This window comes from Anopheles darlingi, chromosome 2 (genome assembly GCF_943734745.1).
Source record: "Anopheles darlingi chromosome 2, idAnoDarlMG_H_01, whole genome shotgun sequence".
In the NCBI taxonomy this organism is placed as follows: Eukaryota; Metazoa; Arthropoda; class Insecta; order Diptera; family Culicidae; genus Anopheles; species Anopheles darlingi.
The window spans coordinates 50,804,468-50,821,453 of NC_064874.1; the positions used below are offsets into that span (position 1 = coordinate 50,804,468).

Consider the following 16,986-nt stretch of genomic DNA (forward strand, 5'->3'; position numbering starts at 1 on the left):
TGTATGATAAGCAATCGCTGTAGTGTAGTGTTATGAAGCGATGTAGTACACTGTACACTGTTTGGCATGGACAAAACAGTGATTTATGGCTTTTTCTATGCGGATTCTTCTACCTCAAATAGACGGCACGTTCTGATGATGTCGTAGACGAACCCCATTTTCAGTTTGACCTTCGCTAAGTGATTATGCACACATATGGTCTTATTGCTGGGGTTTGTGTCTGGAAAACTGAATATTACCATTTAGCGGATAGCAAACAGCAACTGTACAAACATGAGCTAGCATTTTGATGACCCTACGGTAGGCTGACTAAGCTGATAAGCTCTTGAAAGTAATGCTTCAAACCAATATAAGCGAATGTAAAAGGCTTGGCTAGACCAAATCAGTTCGTCGTTGCATTAGGTGTGTCGAGTTCGTCGCTAGCATTGCAGTCTTTCGTTCAACCATGATGCACCTTAGCGGCATGCGACTGCTTCTGACGGTTCTGGTATCGCTGGTCGCCGTACAAAATGCAGCGGCTTTTACTGAAGCTCTAGTAAGTATCAGAAGGGTGCGATGGATGCGTTGCTATGTAATAAGGATGTTTGGTGTTTCTTTATTTTCAGGATGACATTTGGTCCCTTTTGTTCGATTCATCATCGAGTGAAAGCGATTCTATGGAGATGATCAATTTGCATACAAAAAATGCAACAATTAAAGTCGATTGTGCCGTACCTTGCACGCTAAATGTGGTTTGCAACAATTGCAATACCATGACCTCCAATATGAATCCGAGTGACGCATCAACTTCAACTACTGTACCAAACGGAGGTGGAGGAACAGTGCCCACTAGTGCCAGTGTTACAACGAGTGCGCCAACCGCTACTACGACAACTGTTCCCTCCTCATCCACTGTTGATTCAAGCTCGCCTACTACGACCGACGCATCGCCATGATTATTGATTAGACAAAACCTGTTAGTTTACACGTTCAATATGATTTAAGGAAAAATTGCTTAAGATTTTTGGATGAATTCCGATGCAATGAAGCGTAAATGGATTCCGATGCAATGAAACGGCTAAAACAACATTCAATCGTTTAATAAACTATAAAAAAGATAACTAGTTTGTTCATTTGATAAAATAAATTTAATGAATGACTATTATGAAAAAAAAATCCAAAAACAAACTGTAAGTTACACGACCTGGCCAGTCAACAAACTATCGAAAAAAGTCGTGATCCACCGTAAACAAGTTAGCGAACGCATAGCGTCTCCTTTCATTAAGCGACACAGTTGCAAGAAAGTGATCTGGATCAATGGAATGTAGTCAGCGCCATAAGTGCATAACATGGGGAGTAAATCCAACTAGCACAAAAGTGTGGATTCGGAATGTAGCGATGATACCTTCCAAAAAAGGATGAGCAACCGAGAAATGGAAGTGCTCGGAAGTGTATCGCTTTACTCTTTCAACGGTTTCGCTTCTAACCAACTGAACCAACTGAAGATTGCATTCCAATCCAAAGTTGTAATAATGGTCTTGTGTCCTCAACCACTACAAGAGGATGCAAAGGTATCGTAGAATTATCAGTTTGAAAGATTAGTTTTGAAAAGCGAAACGGGGTTGGTAGCCAATCTTTGCCAGGTGATGGATTGCATTTACTCTTATATTACGCTCAGTCATATCTTGATTCGTGATCGTCTTGGACATTATTTCTATACGTGCGCACCACTTTATACCTGTTGATGATGATGTTCAACCAACAGGAAAAACCAGTGTCTGGCCATAAGCCTTATTATCGCTTCCTATTATGCCTTCCTCCATAAGTAAAGAACAAGAAAACATGCCAAGATAGGATGGGCCTTGAAGTGTGCGTAACATTCTGCACCAGCATGGAGCGATCGATGCGAAGTTATGTAAATACGACCACGAAAGAACTACACTGCCGGAACATGCTAATAGAGTCAATGACGATCGGGTTTCATAAAATGATTTACTTGATTAAATGCTTACGATCGACGTCCGACATTCCGCACATTCGCAATCAACAACGAATCGGAGTGGTTTGGTATTTGCTACACCTTGGCGACATTGTAGCAAATCAAGCAATAGCTCATGTTATCGTTGACTGCACTGCATGGCTGCACGAGATACATAGTTTCAAAACTATTTGTACAGTTTGATGCGTTTAGGTTGCGTTTTACGAGTTATGCTGGCGAGACGGGAGTCGTAGCCTTAACCTCGATTCGGGAAACCGTAACTCAAGAAACCTTAGCTGTCGTAGTACTTAACAGATTGCACCGCGCAGCTACATAGTTCGGTTATTTAAGCGGCAACTCGAAAGTGGTAGGGTGTTACTTTGTAAAAGTTCGCCGTACCGTTAGTTTCGTCGTTGGGAATTGTTTGGAAGTCCAAATCCCAATCCTAATGGGACTAGCGCCAACTGTTAGCATTCTGCTACCGCTCAGTATAATCCTTTATCTGCCAGCCATAACTGGTGGAAAATGGTTTGATATCTCCCTCAACTGGAAGGTAGGCTATAGTGGTCGTGTACGCTTATTGAATATTGCCCACAATCAACTGGCAATCAATCTTGGACTGTTCCTGGCGCTTGGCCATGAGCAGTTGAATTGGAACATATTTTTAGAACTAATGGCGCAGAAACAACTAGGAGCCGTTCCGCTAAACAATGCTAAATTCGGCGAGGATATCAATGGTACCAAAGGTATATCGTTTCTTGATCTGATGCTCAAAGTAGATGGTGTTCGGGCACAATCGTAAGTTTAAAAAAGAAAAACTGACAAATAAATAATGCACCGAAGAAAAGAAGCTCAAGAGCAGTGCGTGACGTACTGAATGAACATAAATTAACAAATAAACGGATGAACACCCATATAGAGTGTAATCTACAAATGGCGACCGTTTCACATGCGAACCATCGCTGGCGTCTATGGTTCGAGGCAACGACGAAATATGCACATAAATGCATTCGGAGCTGCTAACTGTGAGGTTGCACGCACGTCGTTTCATCAACTCGTCCCATTCGGCCCATGATTCACTGACGGCTCCAAACAACCACATTCGCTCCGTTTTCATTGCGTTTCTGTTACGTTTCCTGGAACTGCCCTGCTGGAAAGAAGCTGTGAATGCATGCAAATTTGCTGATCGATGCATAAATGCACAGATTGTTTTCTTTCTCTTCCTCCTTGGCACTTTGTCTCTCTCGTTTTGCTGGTTGGCTGGCTGACTGGCTTTAGTGCCTGTCGGCAGTGGCCGCGACACTCTTCCTGCTGGACTATCTTCCTGGATTCTCTCACACACGATCCTCTACGCACTACTTCCATCAATATACCTTGTCGCTTGCTGCTCCTTGTTTCACTGATGATGCTTTTGACTTATGCGTTTGTTGTAGCAGAAATTGTGTGTGTAGGTCGACTTTTCCGCATTTTGTGTTTTGTTTCACATTAAGATTCCTTCGGGTTTTTTTTACTTTGGAATTGGTTTTGTTTGACTTTTCGAGCCTCGCTCTGCGCTACGCCATCGTCGGCGTCGTCGTTTTCGCCGATCCGCCGTGCGAGATAGTAGTGCAGGCGAAAATCGAGAAGGGGTAAGAAGGGGTAAAGAAAGAGCCCCAAAAAAAAAAGAAGGACGAAAAGCCCGAAAATGAAGGAACGCGCGTACGATCCAAAGCACCGCGAGAATCCCTTGTACCAGCCGAACTGTGGATGGAATGGCATGTAACACGTTATAGGAACACTTTCTGTGCCGAAACGGCGCGGTCTTATTTGAATGTGCGGCGCCTTAAGGCTGCTGCTGCTTGTTCGTCCCCCCCTTCTTCTTGCTCCGCATCCACAATCTCTCTTTCTCTCTCTCTCTCTCTCTCTCTCTCTCTCTCTCTCTCTTTCTCTCTCTCTCTCCAGCCGATGATCGTCGCTGAAGCTGATGCATTGGCGTCTCGCAGATCATATTGAAAGGGATCGAACGAACAAAAAAAAAAAGAGAATCGCATTAGGACAGGGCGGTCGAATGGCAGGATTATATTACTTGATTAACAGGTATTGAAATCATCACATTGGAAATTCACCTTAACAAAGAGCTGCATCAAACGTAAATCAGAGATGACATACTGGCGAGCATCGGAAGGTGTCGTGCATGTGTGTTCGACCACGAAATCCATCACAACGGCATTTTCGCAACATTCTATCTCGCCGCCTCTGATGGCCGTACCAGGGTCGTGGTGTGCTGTGATTTCGTTGGGCTTCTTCAAATTCGGTGCAAACAATAACCGCCGGCAAGTGGCACTGACGACTGGCACATCGTAACGCCACCGCGGTGTTCGAAAGGAGACCGCTCGTAAAATCCCGTTCCCCTGTTATCAATTTACTGAAGCGTTGCGTGTTACATTTCACCGCATTTAGGCAAAAAAAAAGCAACAACAAGAAAAGACCAGAACAAGAAAATAACAAGTGACAAGACATTTTCTCCCTCCCACCCAGGGACCCAGTCTCTTTGCAGCCTTCAGTTGAGGGAGTGTCAATGTTTCGCTAATTTCCTCTCAGACTTCCTTTGCAATATGATAACCCCAACCTCGGCTTCGGGGGGAGCTAGGTGCCAGAAGGCAGAAAGGTGCTATCGGCTTATTTCAGGATTACACCAGCTGGGTTCACCCTCACTGGCCAGGCGTGTGCACCCCTATCTGCCGTGCCCTATCCGAACCGCTTCGATACTGATAAGGCATACACGGACTACGAATATAGCACAGCAGATGGGGAAGTAGCAGGATTCTTAAAAAAAGTGGAAAACATGATAAACGTAGCAAATTCCTTGATATGTGAAAAAACATATTTAAATATCAAACTTCGATAACGATATCCTCTTGCACATTGGTTCAACTGTTACTGAATTATTCACTAAAGTGCACTTTTCTTTTGTTTTTGCTAACTATGATATGGTGTGTACGCAATACATCGATTTCAATTCCTCCTAAGCTACCATTGATGCGAACATGAATAGCCACTGTTGTGTTGGTTTTTTTTGTTTTATCTCTAGATTTGATGTCGCGATGCACCACCATGTTCTTCATCATCGCACGTCAACCCGAAGCGAAGCGTTTAGCAAAAGCTGAACCACAAGAAGGGAAGCTAAGTGTTGAAGCAACAGAAGAAGAAAAAAAACAAAAATTACTGAGCACAAGGAAGCCGATAGCACAGGTTGGCAGCTTCGCCGCACCTTTCATGGCCGGTATGTATCATTCAGCGGCGAACGACCCTGTTTTGTATCCAGCGGCGTGTGAGCATTGTGACCAGCCACGGGACATCGGGCTCCCCAGTTTAGCGACGAACTTTGGCGAAGGCAAGCAGATACCGCGATCCGTTCCAAAGTCCTACCGCTGCGACAAAGCTTTTGATGCGCTCCTGCGTGCAAACGGATGAGATTCTGCCGTTCCTGCATCACAATGGCCAGCATTTCCACACTCCCCTATGTTCTAACTCATGCGGCCCGTACGCGTCCGGCTATCTCCTCCCGCCTTACTCCAATCATTCTTGTGCATCTCACGGCTCGTTGAGTTCAAGGCTAAACCCTTCTAACCTTCTAACATCTTCGTCGTCTCTAAGTCTCTCTTGTCTCTTCTTGCATCACTTCTTCTTGGCTTGGTGTTGTCTCTTGGCCGTTCTTCGATTTCGATGCCGAAATGCATCGGTTGCTAATTTTCTGCAAAGCTGGTTAGATTTTTAGCCTTCTTCGTAGATTGCCAACGCTACACACAGTCAGTATTTTTTTTTTTATTCATATCACTGATATGTTTTGATTTCATTATTGGTTGTAATAATGTATATCTTTAATTTTTGTTTAATGTGAAAAAATGTTCATTACCATTCCTTATAATAATACATACGTTTTCGATCTTCAATATGCTTGTATATGAAGAGTACTAGAAATATTACCCAGACGAACGTAAACGTACTTTTTAAAATGTTGCTTTCTAAAATAATTCAAATTTAAACCGAAGGACGACCTGTTATTAAATGAGTATCTTTCATCAATCACAAACCGAGGTGGCTTCATGAGTATTTACGGAAAAACATAATCAAACTTTGCGGTATCGTTGGATGCAATTCTGGTGGCCCTTTTGCTACACCGGAAGAACCGGAATGTAGGTCGCCATGAGCAAATAATGGCGTACACTTGGCAGATCTAATAAACCGATCCCATAACATTATGCCGGTACTGCGACAGACGATAAAATAAACACCGAATCATCATGCTACCATAGCCACCAGACACATGCCAACTCTTCCGGGGACGAGATCGTGCTAGTTGGCAACTTATCTGTGTGGGATGCAGATACGGAAAACAAAGCAAACAAAAACAGAGAACATACTCCCACTCACACCACCAGTGCGACTGCGGCAATTGGAGGGACGGCTAAATTTGTCACGAGCCTTGCCACCGGACACTGGGCGATGCGATGATGGACTATGACCGCGCTCCATTCCCATGAACCGATGTTAGGCATAAGAAAATGCAAACTCACGTACATATTGCATCCATGTTTATTGCACAAGCTACTTCAGCACCATCATCATCATACCCCGGTGCCAATGAAAATGTATGGCCTGAAAAGTGCAATCTAATCTGGCCGTTGATTCCATCGAAAGCGGTTGTGGTCCTTCATTTCGGAATCCTTTAAAGCACACAAACAAACCTCTGCCCCAGTTTGCCTTATGCTTTTCATCGTGCAGAAGTACGCCATTAATGAGTGGATGTAGAACTGGAAAACTGATCACCAGTCGAACGCAATTTCGAATGCTGACCATTATAGCTAGAAGCACTTTTCCGGTAATTAAGATGAGTTAATCCAACGACCTAATGCGTCGATAGCACATTCACCGGATAGGAGCCGTATTGCAGCTAATATCAATTCCTAATGATTTGTTTGTATCTCTGTGTCATGTCTAAATGAAAATAAGGGCGTCTTTCGGCAATGCACTGGAGAGTACACTGTTGGCCGATGCGATCATTTGAATGAAATTACATTTGCAAATTACACAAAATTATAAGTAACTCAACAGTATAATTTAAAAATAGATATCAGTAAAAAAAATGCATCCAGGATGCAACTAAGAGGTTTAATTACCCCTTACCCTATGTAAGTAGCAGTATGGTTGTACGGTACAAATATGGTAGCCGAGAGTATGTCGCATTGAACCAAATGCAACAGCCGTGGTATGTTTCGAAATTCCCGCAAGATGAAGCTGTCAATGGCCAACTAATCGAAAGTTAATATTGTACCGGTAAGGAGGGGTCGTAACGACTTCGTCTTGTAACGATACAAATACGGTTAAACCTTGGCCACCGCTGGCAAGCACCGATGACAACCGGACCTAAGACGTACACACGAGGCCACGAGGGTGGGAGTGGGCCGGTCGCACTCCTAACGCCCCCCCCCCCCCCCCCCCCCCCATCCCCACGGGTCGACTATGCCGGAACGGTCTAGCGCCAGGAACGAATCTGTACCACCAAGAAACCCTCACGCCGCCTGCCTGATCCTTTCCAAGTACTAATATGAGGTTGCGAGTGAGCTGCTTGCCGTATTTGATTTATTCGACTTGACGTAACATGTTGTTGTATTGCTACCATGTAACCTCTCAGCGCCTGATAATGTATGTATTTTGCTTTTCCGGCACATTCAGCAACAGCCCTTGTTAAATTACTCACAACAAATATCGGTCAGTTTAGGGGGAGATTTTGTTCTTCCTTATTAATACTGCCAGGTAATGTAGTTTTATAAAAAGTCAATCAGTATGAGACAAACCAACATTTGTATTCTTTGCAATGAAATTTACCGTTAGTAGTTATACCACTTCACGAGTTGAACAGGAAAGCTAAGCTATACTTTAGACACCATTTAAACTAATACTAAAATAGTTTCAATTCTAATCCAAGGCACTGAACTGAAAAGTATCCAATGAGCTGTTCCAAGTTTGCCCAACATATAATCACATATAATCTCTTTTTTTCTCAAACATTTCTTTTTGCACAAATTTCCTTGAATTTGGTTGGAAAGTCAAATTCGCAATTCCCAATGTATTTCATACCTTGGACTGAAATCTCTTTCGAAAGAGCAGGAATACATTGTGCCTTACCAAATTTCTTAAAATAACCGTTAGAAAATGCTAGGTCGCAGTAGAGATGTGGTCAAAACCATTTATTGTGAGTTAACAAGCACCGGATCCTGGGAGGAAGAACTATAAGTAAAGTTGATTCATTTCTCATATGCCTGCCTAGTGATTTCATAGATGAGCAGGTGTAATAAGTTATGAGTATAAAAAGAACAAGTTCCAGACAAACAGTGCTGCATTTTGCATCATGAAGAAGGGCTTAACATCCACGTGCCGTTAAGGATATGCCGGCGTTACTAAGCTAAAGACATGGCCAAATCTCCGCTTTATTGGCTGAATCGTCTGATCCGCACACTCTCGTGCTTCGTGTACTAAAGGAGCTAAATGCGCAGAGACTCGACTTCCTCTATCCCTGCATCAGGACATGCACGCGTTCGAGGCTAATACTATATTTTGTTAGGATTTTTAAAATCAATTTAAGGTGCACGGCGCACGTACCCACGAATACAGTGTTCGGCTCGGACACAAACACCAACCAGTGTATCGTCGGGCCGAGAAAGAAGCGGTTATGTACGATGCTCGGTTGCATGGTCTGTCTCGGGCGGCTGTCCGCCTGAGAAAGGCTCATTCCGCAATCGGCGGCGGTGGTGCACACGCGCTCTGGCCGGGGGCTCGTGCAAGTCTTTTAGTCATTTTTTTTCGTACCTCTTACTCCTTCGTTCCTTCGTTGGACTCTCGATACGGTAGACGTGAGATTGGTCATGCCTTCCAGGCCGGTTAGCTATCCCTCTGTGGATATGTTGTAGCGCTGCATCCACAGAAACCTGCTGTGTAATAGCATTTCCCGCCGATGCAGATACGATCTCGGCAGCCGCCAGGGAAACAGAGACGGCTTCTTGCGTTCGGTTTCACGAGAAAAAACCCGACATTCCGTTGAATGTCATCGTCAATCGATTCGATACTGCTTGAGTGGGATCGTAATCGTAGCTTCTTTCGGTGATGATCGTAGTGCAGTGCAAGTGAAATCTGCCCTAGTCCAGCATCGTACCGTTGGCACGAGCACGCACGTGGATAACGAATAGTTGGTCGGCTGTAGAGTTGGTTTACGTCCGGTTCACGAGAACAGCACCTTCCTACGGTTTGTGCTAAGGTTGCATGCAGATGAAAACCTTCGTAACACACAAGAGGGTGTTTTATTGAAGTGTCGCGTACACGTGCGTGCTCAAATGTGGTTTAGTGGAGTGAATAGGTGAAGATGAAATGATGAAATCTATCAAATCTTCATCACATGCTCGTGTTTCAGTTCAAAGTTCAATGGCAGTTCGAAGAATGTGTAAATCAGGACGGTCTAGTGGGGACAGTGATACTCTTGTGCAATCAACTTAATTGATGGAGTGGTTCCTATTAAAAAAAACTCGCCACGAATGTCCGAGTGCACTCGTTTTAAACTCGTTAATCACCAACGGGAGGTAATGAGATTATAATTGAGACACAAAAAAATCTATCATCTCGAAATCTGTCCAATGACTAGAGAAACGTACGCATTTAAACTTGGGCGTATCCTCGGGTGCACACAACACGTTCTTTCATTCTTCGTCTAGTCTAAGTGCTTGGCGAGAGCATCAAGGAGTTTCGGTTTCGGTTCAGCAAAACCGGGCTGATCGAGACGCGCTAGTGGGTCAAGGTGAGTGGTGGCTTTCTTTTCTTATTGTCTTCTGGATCTTGCATCCCTTGAAACCATATTTAACGACATTCGCCATGTGCCTAACGTTGGGCGGGACATGATCGTTTTTTTTTCTTCTTCTGTGCTTATGTTTGTAAACTTACCATTAAAGGGCGCCCCAATCCCCATGCATTCGCACAGACGCACGTTAACCGTGAAGATGGGGAAAAAATGCATCGATGCATATTACTGCACACAATATGCACTATCGAAGCAAATGAACGGATGCCTGCCCGCGGAAAGTCCAACGCTGTCCACGCTGCTGCAGTACATTGCTGACAGTGCATTTATCAAATATCACACACAGAAAAAACTTGTTTCTTCAACCACCATGCAGCCAACCGCTATAGTAGCGGTCCCCTATTGTCGTTCCCGAGGATGATGATGATGATGGTGAGAGGCTCATTTAGTGATAACTTTTTTGAGAAACGCTCCGACTGACTTTGTATGGTACAAACCGGACGGAATGATTGGAATCCAAGGATCCTTTTATGGCGACACATTCCATGTAAGACGCGACGATGATCAAGTTACTGGTGCAGGCCTGGTACGAGGGAAGAGAGTGTCGGTTTCAACCGCTACCTCATACGAAAGCCTTATTCATCAAGCGCAATGGACCCCGAGCACCGTTCCAGAAAGTTACGGCTACGGGGTTGTCCTCGCGCCCACACTACTGCAGCAACCAGTCGTCGTCATCATCGTCGTCGTCGTTGCCGTCGAGAAAAGTGGAAAACGAAGCTATTAAATTTAACCTTTCAGACCATTTTGAACTGAGCCTCCGGTGAACTGTCGCTGTTTATTGCGCGGCTGGTATTTTCGTTTTATACTTATTTTCGCCTCAATTTTCTTCGGTTTTGCATTTCTATTCCCGGCACAGCCCTTGGCCTTTGCTGTGCTTAATTCGCCCCGCAATGCACACCCTTACTTGCATACCGCTCGACACGATCCATTCCATCGGTCATATCCCGTTTGTGCGGTACAACTCAGCAATTTCTACACTACGGATTGTATGATGGAGGAAATGACGGAAAATGGCGTCCCATGGGTCCATTACTTCCGTTCGTTACTTTTTTTTTTTTCAAAACAAACACTGACTTTCGTGCTTTCCTTTTCTTTTCTATAATTCTTCCTTCCAAACCTATAGATGGCCTGCAGTAAAGGCTATTTTCTAAAGCTAGCCATCTTCCAACAATGCTTCCTGTACATAACACTCGTGGTCCTAGCCACAGGCACAACCAATACAAGCGAAGACAACCATTTACTGATAACCCGCTGCCGATCAAATTGTACGTACGACAAACAGGTAAGAGTTGAGGCGAAGGTTGCGGCGTACTGCACCGCAGATTGTAATGAAGTCTTCTATTTGTCTTCTTCCCCTTCCCTAGTGCTATCACAAGTGCATGCGCAACTATCTAGAAAATTCTGCATACAAAAAGTATGGCGACTGTCCCACCAATCCGCCCAGCAAGCTCGATACGATTTGTCTAAACACGTGCGATGGTTTAGATTATAAATGTCCTGGCGTGGAGAAGTGCTGTGCACACTCGTGCGGTCAAAGCTGCCAAAGTCCGCAGAATCTGGACAAGGTAAAAGGATTACCACCGGTGCCAGTTCACGCGATGCTGCTCGACAAAGGAGTTCAGTATCGCACGGCGGAAATACAGTGGGATATGAAGCCGGAACAAGAACAACCGAGTCCGACGTACTACATAGTGGAGTCGAGGTACCATATTGGCACCAGCTACACCGATCACAGGATGGAAAATGACTGGCAGCTCCATCCGCTCACCAGTTTCATGCAGGAAGATTTGGGAAACTTGAAACGATATACCTGCGAACTTAAACTTAAACCAGGTCGCTGGTACCAGGTGCGTGTTGCGGCCATAAATTCAATGGGAACCCGTGGATACTCCCTGGCATCGAAGCCGTTTCAACTGAGCAAAAGTAAGTTGGGAATCAATTCGATCATTGGTGTTTTATTTTTTGTTTTGTTTTGGTTAACATTTTTGATTTTGACTTTTGATGTTTACTTACCCAAACCCACCCCAGAACCAAATCCACCACAAGCACCGAAAAGCTTGATCATCGAATCATTGGAGCAGAACGAGAACGGAACGTATGACTGCCGGGTCTCCTGGAGCCTTTCCCGGTCGGATCTGCCGGTGGAGAAGTACAAACTGAGCTGGAGTCTGTATCTCAATGCCACCAACAACCGGTCTCGGACGGATAACTCTTCACTTTTCAAGGAAATGGCAACGATATCCGCCGTAAGTGCATTGGCGAATCGAGCGATCGAAAGAGGACCTTTGGCTATCTAATCTACAAATGCCTCGTTCGTTACATTTCACAGCCCACCCGTTACTATGACATTCGTGGATTGCAGCCGAACCGATTCTACTATCTGCAAATACAAGCGATCAGTGTGTACGGTAGAAAACGGCTCAAATCAGCGGCGAATCATCAGTTGGTCAACACTTCTACCGTTGTGGATAAGGGAAAAGCAATTAACTTAGACAACCTGTTAATGGGAGATGCGGGATACCGGAAACCAAAGACTTATCCTACCCTCAAGGATGGTATGTCCACCGTATCGAATGGCAATGGAGCGATTCGAAACATGGGCTCCAGCAGCGGCGCTACCATGCGTTATCATTTTCGCATACAAAAATCGGGCCTTGCAGTACGGCTTACCTGGTCTGCCAAGGGCTATGGACGTTACCGGGTGCAAATCTGTCGTGGCAATCGCGACTGTCTGACTGTGGCCCGAAACGGTGGCGGAGGAAGCAGCAGCAGCAGTAGTGTACGGTCCTACAACGACTATCTTCTTTGGCACGATGTCGTTTCGCGTCGCAACACGTACGAGTTCGGTAAGCTCGACTTTGATACGCGCTACTCTGTGGGTGTTCGAATAGGACACCGGCGGAATCCGGGATACGATATTGTGCGGTCGTTTGTTACACCTAAATGTGAGCATTTTCGGGATCAGAATCAAACCCATACGCTAGCAATGGGATGCTCAGTTTAGGTTAACCAACCTTTACGAAACATATTCGCTTGCCGTTCTACTATTGGATTCCTAATGTTATGCAAATGATTGTAGTACAATGCGTGATGTAGTTGGACGATAATAAACATAATTGCGTTTAGTTTTAACGTAGCCAACACCAGCAATGCGATCGTGTCCTTGATTTCTTCGGTTGTTCGGAACACACAAAGTCAAAGGTAAGTTTCAGTGATTGGTCGATGATCATTTTTGAAATTTTCCTTGGTCCGCCTCTTTCCTCGCTACAATCCGGCGAATATTGTGTTATCTTGTATTTGCTTCTGTTTTATGTTCATGTTTTCATTACCAAAAATCATTGATTAACCTTGAATATCGATGATGTTTATCTTACGGATTTCTTCTATTTATTTAGTTTCCATTTTTAACTGATATTTACCAACAACTCGTTACCGAGACTAGAGAGCCGTTGGACAGCCCCTGTAGATCACCTTGGCCTGCAGACGGCTGACCAATGCGGCTTGATTGTTTTGCGCTTGTTTGTAGGTGTCCAATCGCCGTCGATAGTTGTTAGCTTCCTCCTGGAGCCGATGGCGTAGTTCATTGTTCTGCCGCATCAGGGCACTCGTGTCGGCGGTACTAGGACCGGTTCCACCGCTACTACTGCTGGATGCCATCTTGCCAACAATCGGTGGTCCCGTCCCCGGTACACCAGACGGAACGACCGTACTTGTTGTTGACGTCTCAAGCCGAGACTTGTTGAAGGGTCTCGAAAAGGGCTTTTTGGTACGATCGGACGATCCGCCGTACCCTATTCCACCTTCCGAGCCACGAAGACCAACACTTGGCGCACAATCCTTTCCGTTCAACTGCGAACATGGCAAAAACAAAACTCGCTGTTAGACATTGCGCAGAGTCTGGAAATCGCTCATCACCTTGAATGAAACAACTTTCTTCATTGATACGGATTACTCTCTAACTAAAACACGTCCTCCTCGTTAAGGCAAATAATAAACACTGAATAGCATGTAAAAAGGAACCAAATAGCCCAAAACGACCGGACAGTGTTTTGGGCCAGACAAAAAATCGATATCACGGACCCCTTGGAAAGCACTGGAGGTTCAGAGCGGTGTGCGTTTCCCCTACGCAATGGTCAGTCAAAGGACATGGGGCCATGCAGGGGACCTGTGGTCAGGTGCATAATTACGATTTGGGACACATGTGTCGCGTAGGGTGACTATAAGCCACACGCTGTAAATCCTGACAGACTGAGAGGTGAATTGTTCCCGCAGGAAAGTGGTCTCGGTTGAGTGAGCAGCGTGGTTTAGGACACGTGTATCACGTAGAGGAGGAAAAAGTTCGTGAGAGTTGGGAAAAAAATGTGGAACGCTTCACGATTTTGCGTGTCATCCTTGCGCAGGGGCCATGCTAATCTTCTCTGTATCGTTCCAATTTTAGTATATGTCCAGCCGAAGCTAGGACAAACAAGGCGATCTTTACACACTATATATACAATCTCTCTTTTGCGTTTGTTCTGGTGATACATTAAATTCATGATCTGCATTGCACTGCCATCTAGCGGATAATAGGGAACTTTTTCAAGCGCAGAGCCTGATGACGTTGTAGAGTTCTACGGACGTTTCAATTCGGTGCCGAAGAAAACAGAAAAAGACGGCGTTGAAACCGCGGAAAATCCTTTTGCAACACCGCCGGAATCAACCCAACAGAGTACAGAAATCTGCGGTCAAGATCGAGGTGCCCCAAAGATAAATCTGTAGCCGGTATGTTATAAAGTCCGTGATTTTGCAAGGATCTTGCATTAACAATCGAATTCCTTTTCCAGTAACCATCACGGCAAGATCTCCTGCAATTACGATCACGGAATGCCGATACGGAAAGAGAATGGACAGATTGCACTCTATCGGTCCATGTCACATCCGAAACATCCGTGCATCCTGCATATTAAAAACACTCCTCCTACCATTCTGATGCTCCGACTAAAATGGTAAGTTACTTTTACCCTCTACACCGTGTCGAACATTTTATCATACACTTTCATGCGGGACTTTTTGCTGGATTTTAATATCCTGGTAGCGCCTAGATTTAAACCAAACGGCTGTTGTCACCAGCAATAAAGGACTCGCCTGGATGATTTTTTCAGGCGATAATGAACTCCAAAATGAAGCAAAAATAATTATCGCCTGCAGGCGTTCAGAATCGCCTTTACCAGTATAATTGGGGCCTTTATATTTGTATTCAACAGATATCAATTTAAGAAGCTTGGAATCGCTTTAAAATCAACAATGATCGATTCATGACCTAAAGACGATGCCGTTCCTTACAAAAACGTCCAATGTCTTAATCAGATCTTTAAAAAGGTGGCTACCAGCTTGTTGAACTCATCCGCAAAGCGCAGGTGGATGTTATGTTTTCCCTCGGGGAACACATGAATGCTGTAGGCCAAAAAAGGGATTGTAATGTTAGCGAAGGACCGAATTGGCCGTCCCGCCCGATACTACTCACTCTGAGTTCTTGATGTTGTTCAACAGATAAGGCACATGTTCCGGGATGATCATCGGATCTTTGGCTCCGTGTACGATGAGTGTGGGAGCCTTAATCTTGCTTAGCTTTCTGCTACAAATGTCTCCCTCGCATTCTTTATGAATCTGTAAAAGACCATCAACCCACGCTGACCAAAGCTTCGGAAAGTATTCCACGCCGTACACCTTCTCCATCGGTTCACGCATTCTTGCCGACCACTTGCTTACATCCCGAATATCTCGAGTATGAATGAAAGATAAAGCATGCCCACGTTAGTTCGAAGCGGCGATCCTTTTTCCCTACAATACCTTCATATATCTTCGTTTCAGCATCCGAGATGTAAGAGTTCGAGCCCCAGATGATGAGCTTCTCCACTCGGTCGGGATGATTGGCAGCTTGTATCATTCCCGTGATGCCCCCATCGCTCCAGCCCGCGATGCTGTACCGATCGAATCCCAGCTTTTGCATGAGCTCGTGGGCGGCGGCCGCATCCTGCTCGAAGAAGTCCAGCGAGAAACGTTTTTCGGGCGGTCGGGATTTACCGTATCCCGGCGGATCCCATGCAATCAGTTTGTGCTGCGGTAACAACGTAGGAAGCTTCTCGATTTGGGGCTTAAAATCGGTCCAAGCAGTTCCGAGCGCACCGGGCAACAGAATTAAGCCCCTGCTGCCCTGTCCAGCCTCCACGAAATGCACATCATGGGAGCCGATGCGAAGGTGATCCTGTCTGGGTTCAGTGGACATTTGCCGAGAAGATGATGATGACCGTACGGCTTTGGACACCAACTGCAAGCGGCTTCGCGCGACGAAAGCCAGCAGAGGCATCTCGTTGATTGGGCTTCAAGATTATGCTGTCCAAACTAAAATATGTCCTAATAATAGGGTGGTAAAATTCTAGTTGCAATAAAACAAAATTCAACGTTTTTAGAAAATTGGTTCCACGTAAAAAGTTGACACTTTCCGCTCGAGAAAACACCAACAAACACATGCGTGGGATTGTGTTGCCACACAAAATTCGCGTTTTCGAAACAACTCAGAAATCATCATTTCGTGAAAAAAGAAGTCTCAATTGATTGAAACAGGGGTCTATAATTATTTATCAATCTTTTAATTTTTTTTAAGTAAAATTTTTTTTTAAGTAAAATCTAAACCCAAGCCAAGCCAAGAAACCGTTAGTGCTAACGTGTAGCAGCGCCTTTGGCGTGAAGGCAGCGAGAACGTTTAAGCCTGCCACAGACCGCTAGCGGAGCTTGCGGCGCGGACGGAACGGTTCGCCGCGGATGAAGCGGCAACACATACCGGATGCGGTGCGTGCGGCGCGGCACGGCCGTTATAGCGTTGAACCTATCGATATAAACCAAGCAATGTTTACGAAAACACGAATTGTTAACGAAAACAAAATATTAAATTTCTATTAATTATCATATTATACTATACATATTATTATCAATAACATGATTCCATGATCACAATGCAAACACTCATTTTGTTTACATCCAACTGCCAAATCAAATCCACCGGATTTCGCCGCGGTTCGCCGCGTTTCGCCGCGTCAAAATGCAAACTTTTGCATTTGGCCGCAAGGTCCGCAAGGATCCGCACGCGCCGTCCGCGTGCGGT

The 16,986-nt window shown here is 45.0% G+C and overlaps 3 protein-coding genes and 1 non-coding gene across 6 annotated transcripts; 2 read left to right on the forward strand and 2 right to left on the reverse strand.

Annotated features, from left to right (window-relative positions):
• Nucleotides 1–368: 368 nt before the first annotated feature.
• Nucleotides 369–1,111, forward strand: LOC125951304 (uncharacterized). Its single transcript, XM_049680049.1, has 2 exons — nucleotides 369–535; nucleotides 606–1,111. The coding sequence occupies exons 1-2, from the start codon at nucleotides 446–448 to the stop codon at nucleotides 933–935; spliced, it is 420 nt and encodes a 139-aa protein (XP_049536006.1). The 5' UTR covers nucleotides 369–445; the 3' UTR covers nucleotides 936–1,111.
• Nucleotides 1,112–8,735: 7,624 nt separating this feature from the next.
• LOC125959702 (anosmin-1) lies at nucleotides 8,736–12,987 on the forward strand. 3 transcript variants are annotated; one of them, XM_049692584.1, is made up of 6 exons: nucleotides 8,736–8,844; nucleotides 9,405–9,570; nucleotides 10,969–11,127; nucleotides 11,210–11,768; nucleotides 11,874–12,091; nucleotides 12,175–12,987. In XM_049692584.1, exons 2-6 carry the CDS (start codon nucleotides 9,526–9,528, stop codon nucleotides 12,847–12,849), a joined length of 1,656 nt encoding a protein of 551 aa, XP_049548541.1. In that variant the 5' UTR covers nucleotides 8,736–8,844; nucleotides 9,405–9,525; the 3' UTR covers nucleotides 12,850–12,987. The 3 variants fall into 3 exon arrangements, with proteins under 3 accessions (XP_049548541.1, XP_049548542.1, XP_049548539.1); XM_049692585.1 differs by having other exon boundaries at nucleotides 8,739–9,785; XM_049692582.1 differs by having other exon boundaries at nucleotides 8,739–9,570.
• A 261-nt stretch (nucleotides 12,988–13,248) lies between these two features.
• Nucleotides 13,249–16,371, reverse strand: LOC125950968 (valacyclovir hydrolase). Its single transcript, XM_049679387.1, has 4 exons — nucleotides 15,675–16,371; nucleotides 15,349–15,604; nucleotides 15,212–15,278; nucleotides 13,249–13,694 (listed from the first exon to the last, which is right to left on the reverse strand). The coding sequence occupies exons 1-4, from the start codon at nucleotides 16,189–16,191 to the stop codon at nucleotides 13,284–13,286; spliced, it is 1,251 nt and encodes a 416-aa protein (XP_049535344.1). The 5' UTR covers nucleotides 16,192–16,371; the 3' UTR covers nucleotides 13,249–13,283.
• On the reverse strand, nucleotides 14,201–14,307 carry LOC125952981 (U6 spliceosomal RNA). Its single transcript, XR_007468901.1, has one exon. It is a non-coding gene; the product is annotated as a U6 spliceosomal RNA (small nuclear RNA).
• Nucleotides 16,372–16,986: the final 615 nt, after the last annotated feature.